The sequence below is a fragment of the Pyrus communis genome, chromosome 5 (assembly GCF_963583255.1).
Source record: "Pyrus communis chromosome 5, drPyrComm1.1, whole genome shotgun sequence".
In the NCBI taxonomy this organism is placed as follows: domain Eukaryota; kingdom Viridiplantae; phylum Streptophyta; class Magnoliopsida; order Rosales; family Rosaceae; genus Pyrus; species Pyrus communis.
The window spans coordinates 17,239,531-17,259,561 of record NC_084807.1 but is presented as its reverse complement, the minus strand read 5'-3'; the positions used below and the strand labels follow the sequence as shown (position 1 = coordinate 17,259,561).

At 39.7% G+C, this 20,031-nt stretch overlaps 2 protein-coding genes across 3 annotated transcripts; one reads left to right on the top strand and one right to left on the bottom strand.

The window, feature by feature from the left end:
• Positions 1-1,838: 1,838 nt before the first annotated feature.
• LOC137734144 (ascorbate transporter, chloroplastic-like) lies at positions 1,839-7,021 on the top strand. Of its 2 annotated transcripts, XM_068473438.1 has the most exons (12): positions 1,839-2,133; positions 2,775-3,063; positions 3,169-3,367; positions 3,732-3,839; positions 4,122-4,277; positions 4,687-4,902; positions 5,327-5,536; positions 5,757-5,894; positions 5,998-6,099; positions 6,201-6,266; positions 6,476-6,560; positions 6,666-7,021. In XM_068473438.1, exons 1-12 carry the CDS (start codon positions 2,079-2,081, stop codon positions 6,761-6,763), a joined length of 1,722 nt encoding a protein of 573 aa, XP_068329539.1. In that variant the 5' UTR covers positions 1,839-2,078; the 3' UTR covers positions 6,764-7,021. The 2 variants fall into 2 exon arrangements, with proteins under 2 accessions (XP_068329539.1, XP_068329538.1); XM_068473437.1 differs by having other exon boundaries at positions 2,775-3,367.
• A 300-nt stretch (positions 7,022-7,321) lies between these two features.
• LOC137735214 (cytochrome P450 86A8-like) lies at positions 7,322-9,539 on the bottom strand. Its single transcript, XM_068474619.1, has one exon. It carries the CDS (start codon positions 9,300-9,302, stop codon positions 7,692-7,694), a length of 1,611 nt encoding a protein of 536 aa, XP_068330720.1. The 5' UTR covers positions 9,303-9,539; the 3' UTR covers positions 7,322-7,691.
• Between the last annotated feature and the right edge of the window lie 10,492 nt (positions 9,540-20,031).

The following is a 20,031-nucleotide window of genomic DNA, read 5'->3' as shown; positions in this document are numbered from 1 at the left end:
GTATATGGCTGTTTGTTTAAGGTGTTTGTGGCTGGTTAATGATGGAAAAACAGCTAGGAAAGCATGTGAAAGCTGGAATTGCATGTGGCAAAGTGTGTATGTGCTGGAATGGTGTGTGTATGCACGGGTTTGGGAAGCTTTCTTGCTGATTTTCTGGCTGCATGATGAAGAGTTAATAAATAATGCAAGTAGGTGGCTGCAATGATAAAGAATGAGAGCTGGAAATGAAAGGGAAAGCTGGAAAGACATGTGAAGATGCTGGAATTTCAATGTGAAGTGCACGGCAAAGGGTGAATGGGAAGAGAAATGGGAGTGCATGTGTGTGAATGTGTGGCTTAATGATTAAGTGAATGAATATGTGGCTGCATGTTTGAATGATTAAATTGCATGTGGGTGAATATGTGGCTGAAATGATGAAGTAGGAAGGTGGAAATGCATGGGGAAGTGCAAGGCACGGCAATGGGTGTTTCTTGATGGTTTTGGGGTTGTGATGCATGTGAATGCATGTGGCTAAGGGTTGTTGATTGGGCTAGAGGTTTTGCATGGCTCAAAGGATTGTTTGATTGGGCTAGGCCCTTTGTTTTATGTCCAAAGTGCATACAAGGCTTTCAAATTCGTCCAACATTTTGGCTCCAAGCATATGCTATCCATTCCAAGCCCAATTTTGCTCCAAAATGCATCTTTTTGCTTCCTTAGCCATATGAACCTAAAAACACACGAAAATGGCTTAAACTACTAAAACAACTATGAATTAACAACATAGATGCACGAAAACAAGCTAAGTAAGTCGCCTAAATATGCTCCTATCACTCATGCTTAGAACCTTGACTTGGAGCTTGGTTCATCGCTGCCCCTGCACCTCCGTAGTTCTGTGCTTGCAACTGACCTCCCTAAGGGTGGTGAAAATTTGGAGACTGGAATTAGTAGCTCCATGCAGTGATGCACTAAAGCCATTGAACAGAGATTGAACTAAAGAAGCCCCATGGCCTCCCACTTGATTGGGGATTTGAAAAATGAGCCGTTGTAGGTGGCGGAGGAAGTTGTGTTTCCACTGACACGAGCTTCTCGTGCTGATAACGCGTTGTAAAATCGGCAATGGGTGCAGTAGAATAAATAAACAAGGCACAAAATTTACGAGGTTTTTCTACAGTCAATGTGACTGAAGTACATCCTCGGGCCAGCAATGGTGCTTTCATTATAATTTCGAATAATAGAAGTACAAAAATAACTCTCTCTATTCTCTCATCTCTTCTTCCTCTCTTTCCTTTCTTTCTCTTCCTTCCTATCTTTGCCGCGAGTCTCTCTACTTTGGTGTTGTGTGAGGTTTGTATTTATATAAAAAATATGAGTCATAGGAGGCGCAGACAGTAAAAGAGCAATTTGCCCATTATTTAATTATTTGAGTAGACATCTACAACAAGCAAATATTTAGTAAAAGGTTAGACGATGGGAGTGAATTAATAAAATCTCCAGATTGACGTTACATTACGATCCCCACTTTCCATGTATTGCGCCGATAAAATTTAAACAAAAATAAACACAATAAATAAATAATGTGCAATCGCGACGGGCTGATTGCTTGGCTGGTTCCTATTTTTGGTGTCAATTCTCAAAAATACCCGTACTCCTTCCCTCTAATTATCCTTTCGCCCTTCTACATCCACTGGATATCCAACTTGAATGGAGGGGTATTTGGATATCTTTGTCCTCTTCCCTTCCTCTCCCGAAGATGATATTCCACGTGTCAGCCTGTCAACCCATCTTCCTTCGACTACAACGCCCACCCAATTTTTCCCGCTTGTTTAAATAATAAAAAAGAAAAAAAAAATGTTTGTATGAGAAAAAAGCGTCTGGTTATCCTCTTAATCGTCGGGAGAGAGTGAAAACGACCGAGAAGCAGCGAGGCACACAGAGAGAGCCCCAAAACGGCGTCGCATGGAATCGTCTCTCACAGTCACTGCCTCTAAGCCTTCTGGTCGTTCGACTCTCTGAATTCCGAAATGGAGTGAGAGTTTCGTTGAACCTGCAGCTGTTGATTCACTGAGATTATAGCTTGCTTTTGGTTGGGGATACATTCAATGGCGATCGGCGGTTTGATATCGAACCGGAATTTCGGTTCTTTTGTCGGTTCAGGTTATTAGATTCATTACCTTGTTCTAAATTATTATTTTTAAAATTTTCCAGTATTATTAATTTTGGTTGCATTTTGTGAATTCTTGCTTGTTTGTAGTGGAATTATTGCATGCATGTCGTTGAATTTGATTGCTGTATTTTTTTTAATTTTCCAATTTTATGAGTTTAACAGTTTAATCTAGTTGCATGTTGCTTTTTCTGCTTTACATTTTCTGTGGATAATTTGGATATGTTGATAGATTTTTAAAGAAAATGGTTGAATTTACTGCTTAATTGTCCTGTGAATGTAATAATTTAACTGAAATCTGCTATTAAATTCAACAATTCAATACAATCCGCGGGAATTTTCGGTGCATGTAAACTTTTTCCTAATAAATTTAGATGGGTTTCTTGTTTTTAAACTGACATGTATGTATGTATGTATGTATAAATACATGCACTGAGAAAATTTGGGAATACTTCTATCTTTCTGAGTTCATCAAGGACTTACTAAATTTGGCTTAAAAATAATTTAGACAATTTTTATACCAGGCTAGAAAATAATTTAGATAATGGGACAATTTCAGATTGCTTATACTGTCAACATTTTGATGCTTCGGAGGCGATTACATTGTTACTTTATGACTCTTTGATATTGGCAGGGAAGGCATGTCAAACGAACCACGCCATTGTGCATCACAAGGGAAAGCGTCTGTATTATCAGGGGAAAACAATTTACCCAACTTTACGTACTTCTAGGGCTAGTGGTTCTATATCTGGATGCTCGTACAGCCCTTACCCGCATGCAATTGGCTCTTCAGATACAAACATTCTGAAGGCAACATGTAGGGTGCGTGATGAAGGCGAAAACCCTCATCTAATCTTTCTGCAATCTGCTATAAGGTCTCAGAGCATCATTACTAAACAAATACTTATAGGAAGTCGTAAAAGGTATCTTTCTTCGAATCACTTTTTTAGAAGTTGTTTACAATCAAGAAAGCTGGATAAGCTTGATTACGGGAAATATCATAAGTATAAACATGCTAAGGTTAACAGGACCTATGCTTATTACAAGTCGGAGGATAATGACATAACAGAATCAGAGGTAGACTCACTCACATCAATAGAGGGGTCAAGTGAAGCTGTTTTGGCAGCTGGAAATGTGCTTAAATTATCTTCTTGGTGGGAGATTCCTAAGCGCTGGGTGATTGTACTCCTTTGTTTTACAGCATTCCTATTGTGCAACATGGATCGTGTGAGTATTTTTCCGTTTTTCATCATAGTGCATATATGTTGTTTGAAAGGTTCAAGATATATATACACAATGATACATACGTATACACACACACACACACACACACACACACACACACACACATATATATATATATAGCCTCTTTCCTCACAACAGATACTCTTGTATAATTAGTGACAAGGTGTCTTACGCTACCAAGCCAATTTCTTTCGAGATTAAATTATTTTCCTATGTGGTAGTAACCTTGATGTTACATCATCATTAAACATAAGAATTGCAAAACTCGAAAATCTGTTTTTAGGGTGTTGGTTTTTTTATGTGATACATCTCAATCAGCTAACAATGTTAAAATTTTATATTGTAGGTAAACATGAGCATTGCAATACTTCCCATGTCACATGAATTCAACTGGAATAATGCCACAGTCGGCTTGATTCAGTCCTCTTTTTTCTGGGGTTACCTACTTACTCAGGTTTGACTAAGTATACTAACATGTGTGCATTACTCAAAGATAAATTACACCTTAATTCTCAATCTCCTCTGAGAAGATTAGCTTGCATCTAATCATGATTGTATTCTTAAATGGTTTAGGGATACTGTTTTATTACAAATAGTTGGCTCTGCATATATTTTGTGTTCAAGATACATATATGATACATGCATATATCTCTATTTCCCATCCAGATGTGCTTAGATTTCTACTCTCAGTTCTCCTGTATGATCGTATTAACTTTATGATTGCTCTTGTCAATAGATTCTTGGAGGCATTTTGGCAGATAAAATTGGTGGAAAGCGTGTATTGGGTTTTGGAGTGATCTGGTGGTCAGTAGCGACAATTTTGACGCCAATTGCAGCAAAAATCAGCCTTCCATTTTTGCTTATCATGCGTGCTTTCATGGGGATTGGTGAGGTCCGTCTTTTCTAGTGCTTTGCTTCAGATCTCTAGTCCTTTCCGACTTCAACTCTGCATTGTAATATTAATTGAAAGTTTTACCTTTTCGTTTAGGAATTGGCTTGTATTGTATTATTCAGTTAAGAAACAAGACAGGAGTAAAATAAATAACCTAAAACGATTACCACTTAAAACTTGAAAACTTGTATTTGTGTGACAGGTTAATTTCAACGCCAATTGTATCGTCACTTTGGTAGTTTAGCACGCAGAACTTTTCCTTCAGTTTTTATGTATAATTATTTAAATTTTCTCATTTGAGTTATTGTATCTCAGCTTCCTTCTTGAAATAGGATTTTTTTTCTCTTGGTAATTCAAGCAAGGGTTTTCGTTGCTGAACAAATTTTCCTTTTTCCTTGTTTGTTCACAGGGTGTCGCTATGCCTGCTATGAATAACATACTCTCTAAATGGATTCCAGTGTCTGAGAGAAGCAGAGCACTTTCACTAGTATATACTGGCATGTACCTTGGTTCTGTCATTGGGTTGGCTGTCTCTCCGATTCTAATCCAGAAGTTTAAATGGCCGTCTGTGTTTTACTCGTTTGGCTCTCTTGGTAGTATCTGGTTAGCATTATGGCTGAATAAAGTAAGATCTTGCTTCCTTCAACATTTGAGATACTTGAATTACCTTGTCTACTCTTGATTAGGATAGACTATATTGAGCATAGATAAATAAATGTTATCATATCTCCAGGCTGTTAATATGTTCTTGTTTGAGCTGTGCAATATCCAGTAATTTTTTCCCTTTCATTTCTGGGATTGTGTGAATGAACTGCTACCGAGTACTGAGTCTAAATTTTAAAAGTAAAAGTGTACAGAATTATTATCACTTGTCTTTTGAAATATGAAATCATATACACTAATTGTTTCTCATGCCCATTTGTCGTACGTAACTGGTGATCTTCTCCTGACACCATGAAAATGTATGAATGAACTGCCATGAACGGCAGTTCAGATGTTGTTCCATTAAAGTTAACTCTAGAACATCTTCTTTATTGTTGTATCACTAGGCATATAGCACACCAAAAGAAGATCCGGAGCTTAGCGCAGAGGAAAAAGAGCTTATCATGGGTGGAAACATATCTAAGGAACCTGTTAAGGTCATTCCTTGGAAGCTAATATTATCAAAACCACCTGTTTGGGCTCTTATAGTCTGCCACTTTTGCCACAATTGGGGAACATTTATTCTATTGACATGGATGCCAACATACTACAATCAGGTACGGAATTGATTCCTCCAAAATTGAGCATACAGGCACTCATATGTATAGGAAAAGATATGCAATCTTTAGATGTAGAAACTAAAAGTAATGTCTCACGCGAAACCTAACCACATGCAAAATCAACAATTTTGACCCAAAACAGAAGCAGATTTGATGTTAATCCTATCAATAAATTGTTGAGTCACTAAAATCTTTTTACATTGTCTTGCATCTTCAGGTTTTGAAATTCAACCTCACTGAATCCGGGCTCCTCTGTGTCTTGCCATGGTTGACAATGGCTATTTTTGCAAATATAGGAGGCTGGATTGCAGATACACTTGTCAGCAAAGGTTTTTCTGTAACGACAGTTCGTAAGGTAAGGACTAAAATAATTCTTGAATTATTAAATGTGTGGTCAGGTGCCGACTTTCCTGTTCTGCGTTTCTTAAGATTTCTACAAATCCGTTTTCTGTTGACAGATCATGCAATCAATTGGGTTTCTGGGACCAGCCTTTTTCCTTACGCTGCTGAGCCGTGTCAAGACACCCGCAATGGCAGTGCTATGCATGGCATGCAGTCAGGTAAAAACTAGTTGTTATCAATTCAACCGAGCTTGAATATGTGTTGTTTGGTAAGTATTAGTCCTACGATTATCTGTTCACACGTTCTTTCTTATTGACAGGGATCTGATGCATTTTCACAATCGGGTCTCTACTCCAACCACCAAGACATCGGACCTCGCTATGCTGTGAGTTGCTATCTTACGAAGTTATAAACCTATGGCTACTTGACGACATTTTTCCACTTCGGAGTTTTGTGGGGAGCAATATTTCATTATCAATTTTTAGTCTATTAATTTAACAAGGTTATTTGTGCTTTGAATCCCTTACCGAAGAACTAAACAAGTAATCAAATTGTCTGAATCCTGTGCAATCAAACTTATAAATACAATTACAGGGAGTATTGCTGGGACTCTCAAACACAGCAGGAGTTCTTGCTGGTGTCTTTGGTACAGCTGCAACCGGCTACATACTGCAACGAGGTACAATCAAATGCTTTACTTAATTCAACCTCTCCTGAATTCGCTTTTTGCACTCAAGTTCCGGTTTCCAGTTTAGTATTGACTTGTTGAGCTTCGATTCTGCAGGTTCTTGGGATGATGTATTCAAGGTCTCTGTTGTATTGTACATCATGGGCACATTAATCTGGAACTTATTTTCTACCGGAGAGAAAATTATTGACTAGAGAAACGCAAGAAGAGAAGGAACGGAATTATGACAAGATGGAAGAAACGCAAACACATGAAGGGAAATCCGGCTAAGCGAAGTAGCTTTTTAAATACCGCCATCGATGGTTTTGTAACAACATATGAGGCCCTCTCTGGGTGGGCTTGAGACCCTGCTTTTTACAGGTTAATGCCTTGTTTCGTTTCAGTGCATGGCTTGTACTGTGGAGAAGTCATGGGTAACTTGCACCCATGAACCTTTTGCTTTGCCCATACAATGCTAATAGTTTCGTATAGCTGTTAATTTCTTTCCTAATTATAGTTCACAGATTAATCAGAAGAAGAAGAAGCATATGTATTCTATTTCAAGTTGATGGAATATAAGAACCAGCTACATCTGTCTTTCTGACTACCAACATTGTCGCTCGCTCAAGTGGTTAGAATCACAAGAGTTTACCTCAACGGTTGATTCATTATGTATAATAAAGTTGCAATAATATCAAATCATTGATCATATACAATTTTTCTTAACAAAGCAATATACTCTAAGCTTTCAAACTTAAGTGCAAGAGAGCGATACGAGATGTCTTGCAAATGAATAGTAATAAATGTTGATAAAAGTAATTTATGAAATCTGAACAAACAAGAACATAAAGAATATTAAATGTAAATAAAAACTTGCAAAGCTTTTTGCTTACAAGGGAAAGCTAGATGCTCTCTCTCATGATTGGACCCGTGCCTTCTTGTGCTGTTGTTGTGGCCCAACAATATAATTGCAAACACTTAATTGAAACCACAATGGGCTTTGCTTACCAAATTCCCATTATACCCCTGAGTCCCCTCCCATTTCCCATGGGTTCCACCACTCCATAAATACACCACCCCAAAAATTAAACACCCTCTTAGGCCACCCCAACCACCGCTCCACCGCCACCGACGCCGTTACATTTAACGGCCACACTCTTGCTCTTCCCCTTGCAATTGTCCCTCCATTGCCATCTCCCTTTCAATGCTTGACACAATTGCCCCCAGCTCCCTTTTGTGCACATTCACCATGAGTCCATACTTCATGAACAACGTCAACGACATCTTTTGCTCCACCTTGTGGCCCGGCACCACCGTGAGACGGTGGCGGAGCAAAACCGACGTGGTTACCGACTTCATTTGCAAGTAAGCCAAGTCCTTCCCTAGACATATTCTTGGACCCGCGTTGAATGCTACAAATTTATTTGAGTCATGCATTATGAACTTACCATCGGGAGATAGCCACCTCTCCGGACGAAACTCCAGGCAATCGTCTCCCCACGTCGATTTCATCCGACCCGTTGCGTATATGGAATATGTCACCGACGATCCGGCGGGCACGAATGTGCCGTCGGGCAAAACGTCGTCGTACACCACATGCTTTGAGTCCTCCGGTACGGAAGGGTACAACCTTAGGCTCTCGGACAATGCTGCCTTAAGGTATATCAATCGGTCAATTTCCTCAAATTCTAACGGCTCGTCCAACCAACTCGCCACGTCATTGCCACGTGTCTCAATCAGAACAGTGCAAATTTCACGGAGGATTTTCTCTTCAATTACTGGGTTAAGAGTGATCAACCAAAAGAACCAGCTCAACGCAGCAGATGACGTGTCGCGTCCAGCTAGGATGAAATTGAGCGCCACGTGTTGAAGAAAAGTGTCCGAGTAGTTCTCTTTTTTCTTCATGAACCGTGACAACAAATCATCGTGTGGATTCCCATCTTTCTGCTGACTCAGCAACTCGAGCTTACGGGATGCAATCACGTCGGATAAATACTCCTCAATATGCACAAGGCTTCGGCTCAATGTGACTTCCATTCCAAGCCCAAGCCATTTTTTCACCTTCCACAACACCTCGGGCAGAATAAACCGCTGCAGCGAGGCTTCGGTGGCTCGGTCGAAGGCTGTGGCAAAGCCGTTGTCGGGAAGACCCGGGGCGCACGTCTGCGGGTCCTTTCCAAAAGCCAAGCCGCATATGTTATCGAAAGTAAGGCGAAGTAACAAGTCTTGGAGATCAACCGGCTCGGCTTGAAGCTCAGCCGACTTGAGAATTGGGCAGAACCTGAGCTTGATGGCTCGGCTGACCCACCGAGCCATGGCCTGGCGCAGCGTCCGGGTCGTGAATTCCAGTGCGGCCGTCTTCCTCTGAAACAGCCACGTGTCGCCATCCGAGTTGAAGATGCCCTCGCCCAACAGCTCGTGAAACACGGATTGCCAGGTGGGGCCCTTGGGATAGTTGTCGAACCGGGTCTTGAGTATGTGCTCCAGATTATTCGGGTCGCATGTGACGGTCACGAGGCCTTGCTTTTTGGCGAGGAAGGGGATGGCGCAGATGCAGGTTTGGTACGTGCCGCCGCAGGCGCGTAGGTTGTCACAGATCCAGTCGTGCAACCGGTCCGAGTTTTCGATGAGACCCGGGAGACTACCCAGTAACGGCCAGACACGTGGACCCTTTAGCGACCGTGAGATGAAGGTGAACCAAAGGAGGTAAGCTGTGATCGCCGTCAAAACCAGCAACGCCGTGCCAATCTCCATATTTTACTTGTCCGCCACGTAATGCTAAACCAAACCCAAAAACTCAAAAAACGGCGATGCAAAATCCGCACTCAATCACTGAACCAGAACCTGTTTTCCTCCAAAATATTTTCCCGAGAAAATGTTGTTTTCCGGGAAAGTTGCTTTATTGGTGTGAGTTATTGTGAAGAAGTGGAAGAAGCTACTGCAAAACGTACCTTAGAGAAAAACCCAGGTAGGGAGTTTCATGAATGTTTGAGAAAAGGAAGGGACATTGAAATTTGACGGATCTAAACAAAAAATGGGTAGAGAAGAATAATAATATTGATGATTGATGAAGATTATAAGGTGGCGGTTTGGTGTTGGAGTAGAGAAGAAGCAGGAGAGGAAGCAGAAGATATTGAAGTGGAGGTGTGTGATGTGTGGTAGTACAAAATGGAGTATTATAGAGAGAGATTTATAGGTGAGCAATTTATTGAGGCCAGACTGGTCCTTGACATTGCTCTTTCTCTCTCTCACTGTATTTTTCTCTCACTAAAAATTAAGCTGCACAGCACAGCACGGCACAGCACAGGCGCCATAAATTTCTTCAGAAGTCGTTGAACTTTTTAAAGCTCTCTCGCTCAAAACCTTTCTTCTCTCTCTAGAAAACCAGTGGCTCTAGCAAATTACGATGCCATTCTCTCTCTCTCTCTCTCTCTCATGCACACACAAGGAAACACACACACACACACTTACACACCTACTTTTACTGGAAATGGAAGAGGAGATTTAATTCAAGAGCATTGAATGAAGAGGAAAATTTAATGGGATTAGTTGAGGAACTCTATACATGAGAGAGAGAGAGAGAGAGTGACCAAAGAACAAAACCAAACAATGATAAATAGGTCATCCATTCCACACGACACAACTATTGTAAAGTCTAATCGGATCAATAGTGGGTTGTCACCCTAGCTTGGCCCTTTTTTCTTGTAAGTTATGTTCTTTCATTGGAGCTTTATTTTAATCCAATCTAATTTAAAGGGTGTACCTTTATTATTATGTAACATTCAGTATTACAGGTGAGTTGATCGTTAAATTTAAAGTTCTCAATTGTTATATATATTTTTTTTTAATATCAATCATTCATTTTTTGTACCACTCAGTGCTATGTGTCATTGAAGAAAAATTGTTAAACAAAAAGAGAATTCGAACTCATGTGCAAAAAGAAGAGCACACTGATCTACAATTTGACTACACTCACATATACACATGGTGTTTTAAATTTTAGAGTAAAGTACAAAAAACTACCTTAATTATTGGTGTCACGACACTTTCATACCTCATCTTTTAAAATTGACAATGTCATACTTTATCTTACGAATTTGTGCCAATGTTATACCTTCCGTTAGCTTGGCGTGAATTTCTCAGTTAAATGCTGACGTGACTTGATTCAGGGCCTACTTTCTATTAAAAAAATTAATAAAATATTATTAAAAACAAAAAAAAAATCATTTAATATTTTTTAAATATTAAAATAATAAAGAAAAGTAAAAATAAAATAAAATAAAACAAAACAAAACATTTCATTCCTTTCCCTCCCTCCCCCGTGTACCTGCTGCAAGCTTGCAACCCAGAAAACAAAGGAAGAAAAAATAAAATAAAATAACTTCATCCCTTCCCACCCCCCCCCCCCCCCCAACGTCCTTCTTTCTTCTCCCCCACCCCCTATTTGTTAGAAAGTCATTGTAACTAGATAGGAATGTTTTATTTAATTGATTTGTAATTGATACTTGCTGTTATCGTATTCCTAGTTTCTAGGTCTTCTTGTTGTACAAGGAAAGGTATTGTATATATTGAGCATTCTATCAATGAAAGGATTATTCTGGCTAAATACTGTTTTCACATGGTATACAGAGCAGGTTCCAAACCCTAGCTCTTTTCTCTGCCGAAACCACCAGAACTTTTTTTTAGTTCGTTGTCCTCCTTCTCCATGGCTAACAGCGACAACACCATTATCAAGAAGGGCGACGGCGAGAGTTTTGCCGACCCTTATTTTCTTCATCCTTCAGATCATCCTGGTTTGATTTTAGTCTCCAAAAAATTAACTGGGGACAACTACAACACTTGGTGCCGAGCTATGGAGATTTCTTTAGGTGCCAAGAACAAAATTGGTTTTATTAACGGCAAGGTGAACATGCCATCTGAAACAAAGCAACCCGATGCTTACGCCGCATGGCAGAGGTGCAATAACATGCTGCTTGCATGGATCATCAATTCCATTGAATCTGATATTTCAGATTCAATTCTTTACTTGAAGACAGCCTATGAAGTTTGGGAAGATCTTCGGGAAAGATTTTCTCAAAGCAATGCTCCACGAATTTTTCAGCTTCAAAGAGAGATTGCCTCTCTCACCCAAGGCCAACAATCTGTGGCTATTTATTACACAAAATTGAAGGGTCTTTGGGATGAGTTAGCATCCTATAGTTCTTCAACAATCTGCACTTGTGGCGCACAACATGAAACCAATAGACTTATGCAGTTCCTCATGGGATTGAATGAGTCTTACAGTGCTATTCGTGGACAAATCCTATTGATGAATCCACTTCCCTCCTACCGACAAGCGTATTCCTCGATCATCCAAGAAGAAAAACAACGGGAGTTAGGCACTGGATCCCGCAGTCTAACTGAACCAGCAGCCATGGCGGTTCACCATCAGCAGCAATCTTACAAGAAGCAGCACCAACAGTCGCAGACCAGCAGCAACAGTCGACCTCCTCTTCACTGCTCTTACTGCGACGCTAAGTATCATACCATTGAGACTTGTTGGCAGAAGAATGGTTATCCACCAGATCATCCCCGTCACAATCCCAACAAGACACGCAATTCCAAACAACATGGTGGTGGCAGCGGCTTCTCTCGTGGAAGTTCTTCTGCTCATCACGTTGCTTCTACTCCCACCATCAAGGATCTTCAAGCTGCTGTGCCCAACCTGTCCGAGAAACAATATGCAGACATCTTTTCTGCCTTGACTTCCAAGAATGACAAACCACAAGTTGCGAATGAAGCACCACAAGCCCATGCCGCTCTCACTTCTCCACCACTCTCAGGTTTGTCTCCGTTGTTCCTGGTCGATGGATCATCAACAGCAGAGCAACGGATCACATCACTTGCTCGTCTAGTTTATTGACAAATTCCATTAACAATACCTCTTTGCCGCCTATCTCACTGCCTAGCGGAGAGAAGGCTTCTATTACTTCGATTGGCAATATTCAATTAAGTGATTTACTACAATTGAAAGATGTTCTATGCGTGCCTTCTTTCCAAGTTGATTTATTATCTGTTGGAAAAATTACAGATGGGTTACATTGTTCAGTGACTTTTTTCCCCTCTTGGTGCATTTTACAGGACCTGATTTCGAAGGTGACGATTGGTGTTGGTAAGCGACGGGGCAATCTCTATTACCTTGTGGCGTTGGCTTCTACTTCCTCTCTGCAAAACCGACCCTCCTGTCACCTCATTACCGTTTCTGCTGACCTTTGGCACCGCCGTCTGGGGCATCCTTCTCTTGGGCGTCTACAATATTTAGCAAATAAAACCTTAAATTTCCCTTTTGATTCAAGTCATCGTTGTCATGTTTGTCCATTGGCGAAACAAACTCGCCAACCTTTTAGTCGTAGCTCCATTTCAACTTCTAGTTTTTTTGAACTTTTGCATTGTGACATTTGGGGTCCTCATCAGACTGCCTCCCTTACTGGTGCTCATTATTTCTTAACTATCGTTGATGATTTTTCTCGTTTCACCTGGGTTTTCTTAATGCGACACAAACATGAAACACAACCTACCCTCAAAACCTTTTTTGCTTATATTGAAACTCAATTTCACACCAAAATCAAACAAATTAGAGTCGATAATGGGGGTGAATTTTATTCCATGCGGAATTTCTTCTCTGACAATGGGATCATTTATCAACACTCTTGTGTTTACACACCACAACAAAATGGTGTTGTAGAACGCAAGCATCGCCACATCCTAGAAACTGCCCGAGCTTTGCGTTTTCAGTCTCATTTACCAGTAAAGTTTTGGGGGGAGTGTATTCTCACCGCCACTTATCTCATAAACCGTCTCCCTACACCATTACTTTCCAGAAAATCACCATTTGAGATACTATACAACAAACCACCTTCTTATTCCCATATGCGTGTTTTCGGTTGTCTTGCCTATTCCACGTCTGTCCATCCTTCCTCCAAGTTCTCTCTGAGGGCTCATCGATGTGTCTTTCTTGGTTATCCCCCAGGTCAAAAGGCTTATAAGCTTTATGATCTTGAGACACATAAAATTTTCACCAATCGGGATGTTATTTTTCTTGAAGACACGTTTCCTTTTGATCCATCCACCACCGCTGCACCCTCCCCTCCCTTATCCGATTTACCTCATTCCACACCTTTACCCATTCCACTTGATCCCATCACCCTTGACCATTCCACCACTACTCCACTAGATATTGTCCCCCACACTTCCACACCGCTTGACCCACCGCTTGAACCATCCCCACCGCCTGACTCATCCTCACATCCTCCCACCTTTCACCCCCTCACGGACCCCCCCACGAACCCCACCCCTGACCTTCCTATTTCTCCTCAACCCACCCGTTTTTCCACACGCCACAAGGAGCCCAATGTTCGTCTCCGTGACTACGTTTGCTCGCAGGTGATGCTGCCCCCACTCCAATCTTCGTCGCCTTCGTCATCCGGTTCCACCAAAGGTACTCGTTATCCCATTTGTAATTCTATTTCCTATCACAGATATTCACCATTGCATCTTTCTTTTGTTGCTCACATTAGTCGAAGTGTAGAACCTTCTTCTTTTGCAGAGGCTCTTCAAGACCCTCATTGGCGCGCAGCTATGGATTCCGAACTTGAGGCCCTTTCTTCCAACAATACCTGGACTCTTACTCCGCTTCCTCCCGGCAAGCGTCCCATTGATTGTCGGTGGGTCTACAAAATCAAGCAAAATGCTGATGGTTCTATCGAGCGTTATAAAGCTCGTTTAGTGGCCAAAGGATTCACTCAAGCCGAGGGGATTGATTATCATGACACTTTCTCTCCCACCGCCAAAATGATCACAGTTCGCTGTCTACTTGCTCTTGCCGCTGGTCAAGGGTGGTTTCTTCAACAATTTGATGTTCATAATGCCTTTCTTCATGGCGACCTTCAGGAAGAAATTTACATGTCCCCTCCTCCTGGTCTTCGGCGTCAGGGGGAGAACCTTGTATGCCGCCTCAACAAGTCCTTATATGGTCTCAAGCAAGCCTCTCGACAGTGGTTTGCAAAATTCACAGAAGCTATCCTTGCCGCTGGTTTTACTCAGTCCAAAGTAGATTATTCTCTCTTCACCCAAAAGAACGGTACATCCTTCACAGCTTTGTTGATTTACGTTGATGATATTATTATTACGGGCAACAATTTAGATACCATTAATGCTCTCAAACGGTTTCTTCATACTCGCTTTCGTATTAAGGATCTTGGCAATCTGAAATATTTTCTGGGTATTGAAGTTTCTCGTTCAAAAAGAGGACTATGTATTTCACAAAGAAAGTATGCCCTTGAAATAATCAAGGATTGCGGCCTTTTGGGTGCAAAACCAGTAGGATTTCCAATGGAGGAAAACAAACTTTCAGATAAAGGTGAATTACTCAAAGACCCATCTTTGTATCGAAGATTGCTTGGACGGTTGATTTATCTTACCGTTACTAGACCAGACATCACATACTCCGTGCATGTACTTAGCCGTTTTATGCATCAACCGCGTCAACCACATATGGATGCAGCACTTCGAATTGTGCGGTATTTGAAGTCGGCACCAGGTCAGGGCTTATATTTTCAGTCAGATAATAAGTTAACTTTGAGAGCCTTTTGTGATTCGGATTGGGCTGGTTGTCCGATAACTCGACGTTCTACGACTGGGTATTGTATATTCTTAGGAAATTCGTTGATTTCGTGGAGGACTAAGAGGCAGAAAACGGTCTCACTTTCTAGTGCTGAAGCCGAATATAGGGCTATGGCTGGAACATGTTGCGAGCTCATTTGGTTACGGTATTTGTTAACAGATTTGCATGTACCTATTTCAGGACCTGCCATTATGTCTTGTGATAACCAGGCAGCATTGCATATTGCTGCTAATCCTGTCTTTCATGAGAGAACACGCCACATAGAGATGGATTGCCATTTCGTTCGGGACAAGATTTTAGACGACTCTATCGCTACTCGATATGTCAGTTCTTCTCAACAATTGGCAGACATATTTACAAAGGCCTTAGGCAAAGAAAAATTTTCATCCATGTTGTGCAAGTTGGGAGTTCTTGACATCCACTCTCCAACTTGAGGGGGAGTGTTAGAAAGTCATTGTAACTAGATAGGAATGTTTTATTTAATTGATTTGTAATTGATACTTGCTGTTATCGTATTCCTAGTTTCTAGGTCTTCCTGTTGTACAAGGAAAGGTATTGTATATATTGAGCATTCTATCAATGAAAGGATTATTCTGGCTAAATATTGTTTTCACACTATTCGCCCCCACCCGAGCCCCTACCTGCAACCTAGAAAAAAAAATATATATATTTCCCAGTTCGTCTTCCCCTCGCATCCACCCTCTGCACCCACCCCTCACGAAATCCACCCTCTGGGTTTTTTTTTTCTTCTTCTTCTTCTTCCTCCTCCTTTTTCTTTCTAGGTTGCAGAGGGTTGGATTTGTTTTGGGAGGGGGGGGACGAACGAACTGGGTTGGGGTTTTTTTTTTTCTTCTTCTTCTTCTCCTCCTTCCTTCTTCTTATTCTTCTTCTTCTTTTTCCTCCTTCAAGATGGGGAGAGAGAGAGAAGGGAGGAGGGAGGTGGATGGGATGAAAGGTTTTGATTTTTTTTTTTTTTAACTTTTCTTTATAATTTTAATATTTAAAAATATTAAATGATTTTTTTTTAGTTTTTTTTAATATTTTATTAATTTTTAAATAGAAAGTGGGGTCTGGATCAAGCCACGTCAGCATTTAATTGACAAATTAACGACAAGCTAACGGAAGGTATAACATTGGCACAAATTCGTAAGATGAGGTATGACATTGTCAATTTTAAAATATGAGGTATGAAAATGTCGTGACACCAATAGTTGAGATAGTTTTTTGTACTTTACCCTAAATTTTAATTGGGTCAATATTTAGGGAAAAGGATCCTCCTAGGAATCCTTAGAATCTCGTGATCGTGATCGTTCATCATACATCGTGCAATCAATTTTCGTTAGGTACTATTTATATTTAATTTTAAATTTTAAATTTTGAAATGATTTATGATCGCACGATGTACAATGAACGGTCACGATCGCAGAATCCCTAGGATCCCCAGAAAAAAGATCCGACAAGGATCCTTTTCCAATATTTAGTAGGTTGAAAATGAGTCACCCTAGCTTAGAGAATTCTCGTGCGCAACAAAACCAAGAACATATCCCTACATAAGCATTTCTATTCTCACGTGACATGTACTTATACATCGGATTGCAACTAAAAATTCTTCTAACTTAGTACTACGGTCTAGTGGTATTCTTCTTCATTTATAAGTGAGAGGTCTTAGGTTTGATTCTCGTCAAATGCGAATTTGAACCACATTATTGCTAGTCCAATTGCGAGGCTAAGCTCACCCCCTCCCCCTTAGTGCAAATGATATCATTTGTTCAAAAAAAAAAAGGAGGACCAGCTGATGGCTTCGCCATGCAATCCACCCCTTCTGAGGGTCAATAAGACTCACATAGACATTTCAGCCTCCCCCTGGCCACCATCATGCAATTCACTGGCAATAGGAGTCGAACCCAGGACGTGCCGTCTAGAATACAAGCCTAAAATTCTTCCCAACAACTAGGCCACCCTATGGTGGTGTTTTCTTTCTTATAATTAAGTTATATAATAAGTCCTAAACCCACCCCCATTGTGCCCTTGCATGATGGCGTGAGTTTGAACCTCATCAGTGGCTAATCTAACATCTAACTTACTAATGCTATAGCCCCACTCAAATAAAAATAAAAAAAGGTCTTGAAGTTAAATGAGGAAAATGGGGTTCTTCTGGTATAGGGTTGGTTGAGCAACCCACCCACAATTTAATACCGCAACCTCTCTTTATTTCTTTTTCTTGTGCGACTCTTTTTTCGCTGATTGGGTAGTCTTATCTTTGCCTTCTCATATAGATATTCTGCAGAGTTCCCCCCAGAGCTAATAGTAAAAACAATATTGTGGGATTCTTCACACACAGGTTTGACCCTCTCAGTTTTAATGGTGTTCAATCTGTATATCTGTACCATGAAGGAAAAAAGTCAAGCCCCTTATACAATATATTTAGGTCACCTGAATGCAGACCTCAATTTTTGCGCATTTTGGCAGACTATGGCAGTTCATCATATATCGGGACCTGGCATGCTTTGTATTGTGCTCTTGTGCAGCAGTAAGGGTTCACATTCCCTATCCTAAATTGCATTGAATTGAAGGAGGTCTTACAAGTTTGGACAATTTTCTCTTACCTGACTATCTTATAATAATACGTATGAGATGCATATTGCAACTGAAAATGTATATCATGCATGTGTTGTCCGATTATGGATATGATGGATAGTTCATTGGGTTGATTCTTACTTGAATGCCTTCTAGATTCACAGTTTGGTAATATAGGCATCAGTTCTGTTCTCTTAGACCCTAGGATTCAAGGAATTTATAAGCACTTACATTTCAATCCTAATCAAACGGTGGAGCAGAATAATGTTCCTTTAGTTTTCGTTGTTTTACTTTTTCCTCCACCATTAGATTAAGATCAAACGGTACGTGGCTCCAATTTCCTTGGACCTTAAGGCTAAGAGATCGAATGGTATGTGACCACAATTTCCTGAAACCCTAGGGTCTAGGAGAATGGAGTTCATGCTTATATTACGAAAATGTGAGTGTAGAACACATTCAAGTAAAAAGAGATGGCCTTAGTATAAGGAGTTTTCTACTTTAAAAGCATAAGTCAAATAAGAAAACGTTAATGTATGCATTTCTACGATCGTAAATGTGAATGTGGATGTGCCCTACGTGAGACTATATATCATGCATGTGATCTCATGAAATGGGTTTGTGCGACCTAACCATATATTTTGAACCATTCCACCATTTAGGTATGCTTAGCTAATCATCACGTCGATCATGTGCAATTCTGACAAAGCTTCACTTATTAGCTAGCTAGGTTGCGCATTGTATGTTGAGTACATACTACTACAATGGATTAGAATTTGTATATAAAACCTCCATTGATCATATCATTTTCCCCGAACTGCCATATTTGTGCTAGCTTTCCCCATCCGATTGAGATTATTCATTAGTCGCATGCAAGCTAATTTGACTTGTAAACCATAAATTGAAGACTATAAGTGTTATTTTTTTTCTTTTTTTTCAATTGTCATTTTAGTGTTGCAAGTCATCCTCTACCGCAATGATAAATATAAGTATTGCTCTTGCACCACGACATGAGTTTCAAACCCCGTCGATCGTCTCCTTAATGTAACATCTAATCTAACAAATTATTTATCATTTGTCCAAAAAAAAAAAATATTATCATTTTAGTGTCGAAATCATCAAATAATTTTGTATTGTCGAAATCAATCATTTGTATTTGATAGTGCATGATTCATTGATTATTCATGTTAGCAAGCCATGGAATTTTCAATGTAAATGACCAGTTGACCAATTGACTTACTAAACTTGTTTATGTCATCTCGAACCATTTCGTGTAAAACTTATCACATTGACCATGGTTAGATATTCTGCTATCTTACTTTGCACGACTTTCTATTTTGATAACTTTTTTAATGGATGATATAGAAATGGAGAGTGAAGTTTCAACTTCACCTCATATAAAACTCTTAACTTTAGGTTTAAATTGACAGATATCGTTGATATTCTAACACATTTGTTAAATATCGGAGAAATTCTTATATTCTGTCTAAACCCAATGTTTGAAATATCCTGGATATGCTCAATATTTCTACAGAAATATTTAAAAATTTAAGGACTTAATGATGGAGGAGATGAACAAGAATTTGATGGAGTTACATGCTTAAGCACGTTTATTGGTGAGTGTGTCTTTACTTATGCCACCTAAGATGAAGATCGTTGGTGTAGAGAAGTTGGTGTAGGCATTGGTGCAATTGAAAAGTATATGCAAAAGGCCGAATCAAAATGAAAGATTTACTATCAGTTTGAACTCCCTGAGCCTATGCATTCTTTATGGTTTAATTTCTTTATTCATGATGAAAATTTCAATTACTATGTATAATTTATTCGTTTTAGTGAAATGCTTTATTTTATTTTATTACTTATCATTAGAATGAAAACTAGAAAGAAGTTTTCTTTCTCACATGTCACATACTTATTTTTTACACAGTATCTGATCATTAATTCATGATTCATATGTATGTTGTGACCTAATATGACATTCCCTAGACAATAACTTTAAATTTTCATGTTTTTTGAGCAAATTCCCACCATTTCCATCAAAGGCAATCGATACTGATACCGATATATCCATTGATGTTTCTACAAATTTGTATATCGATATTTCCACATATACCGATATTTTAAACATTGTTTAACAATCCCCTAAAGTTTCATTTTAAATTTCAACCATTTCCATCGAAAGTAACCGATATTGATATCAATATTTAACATATCCGTCAATATTTCCACAAATTTATATATTGATGC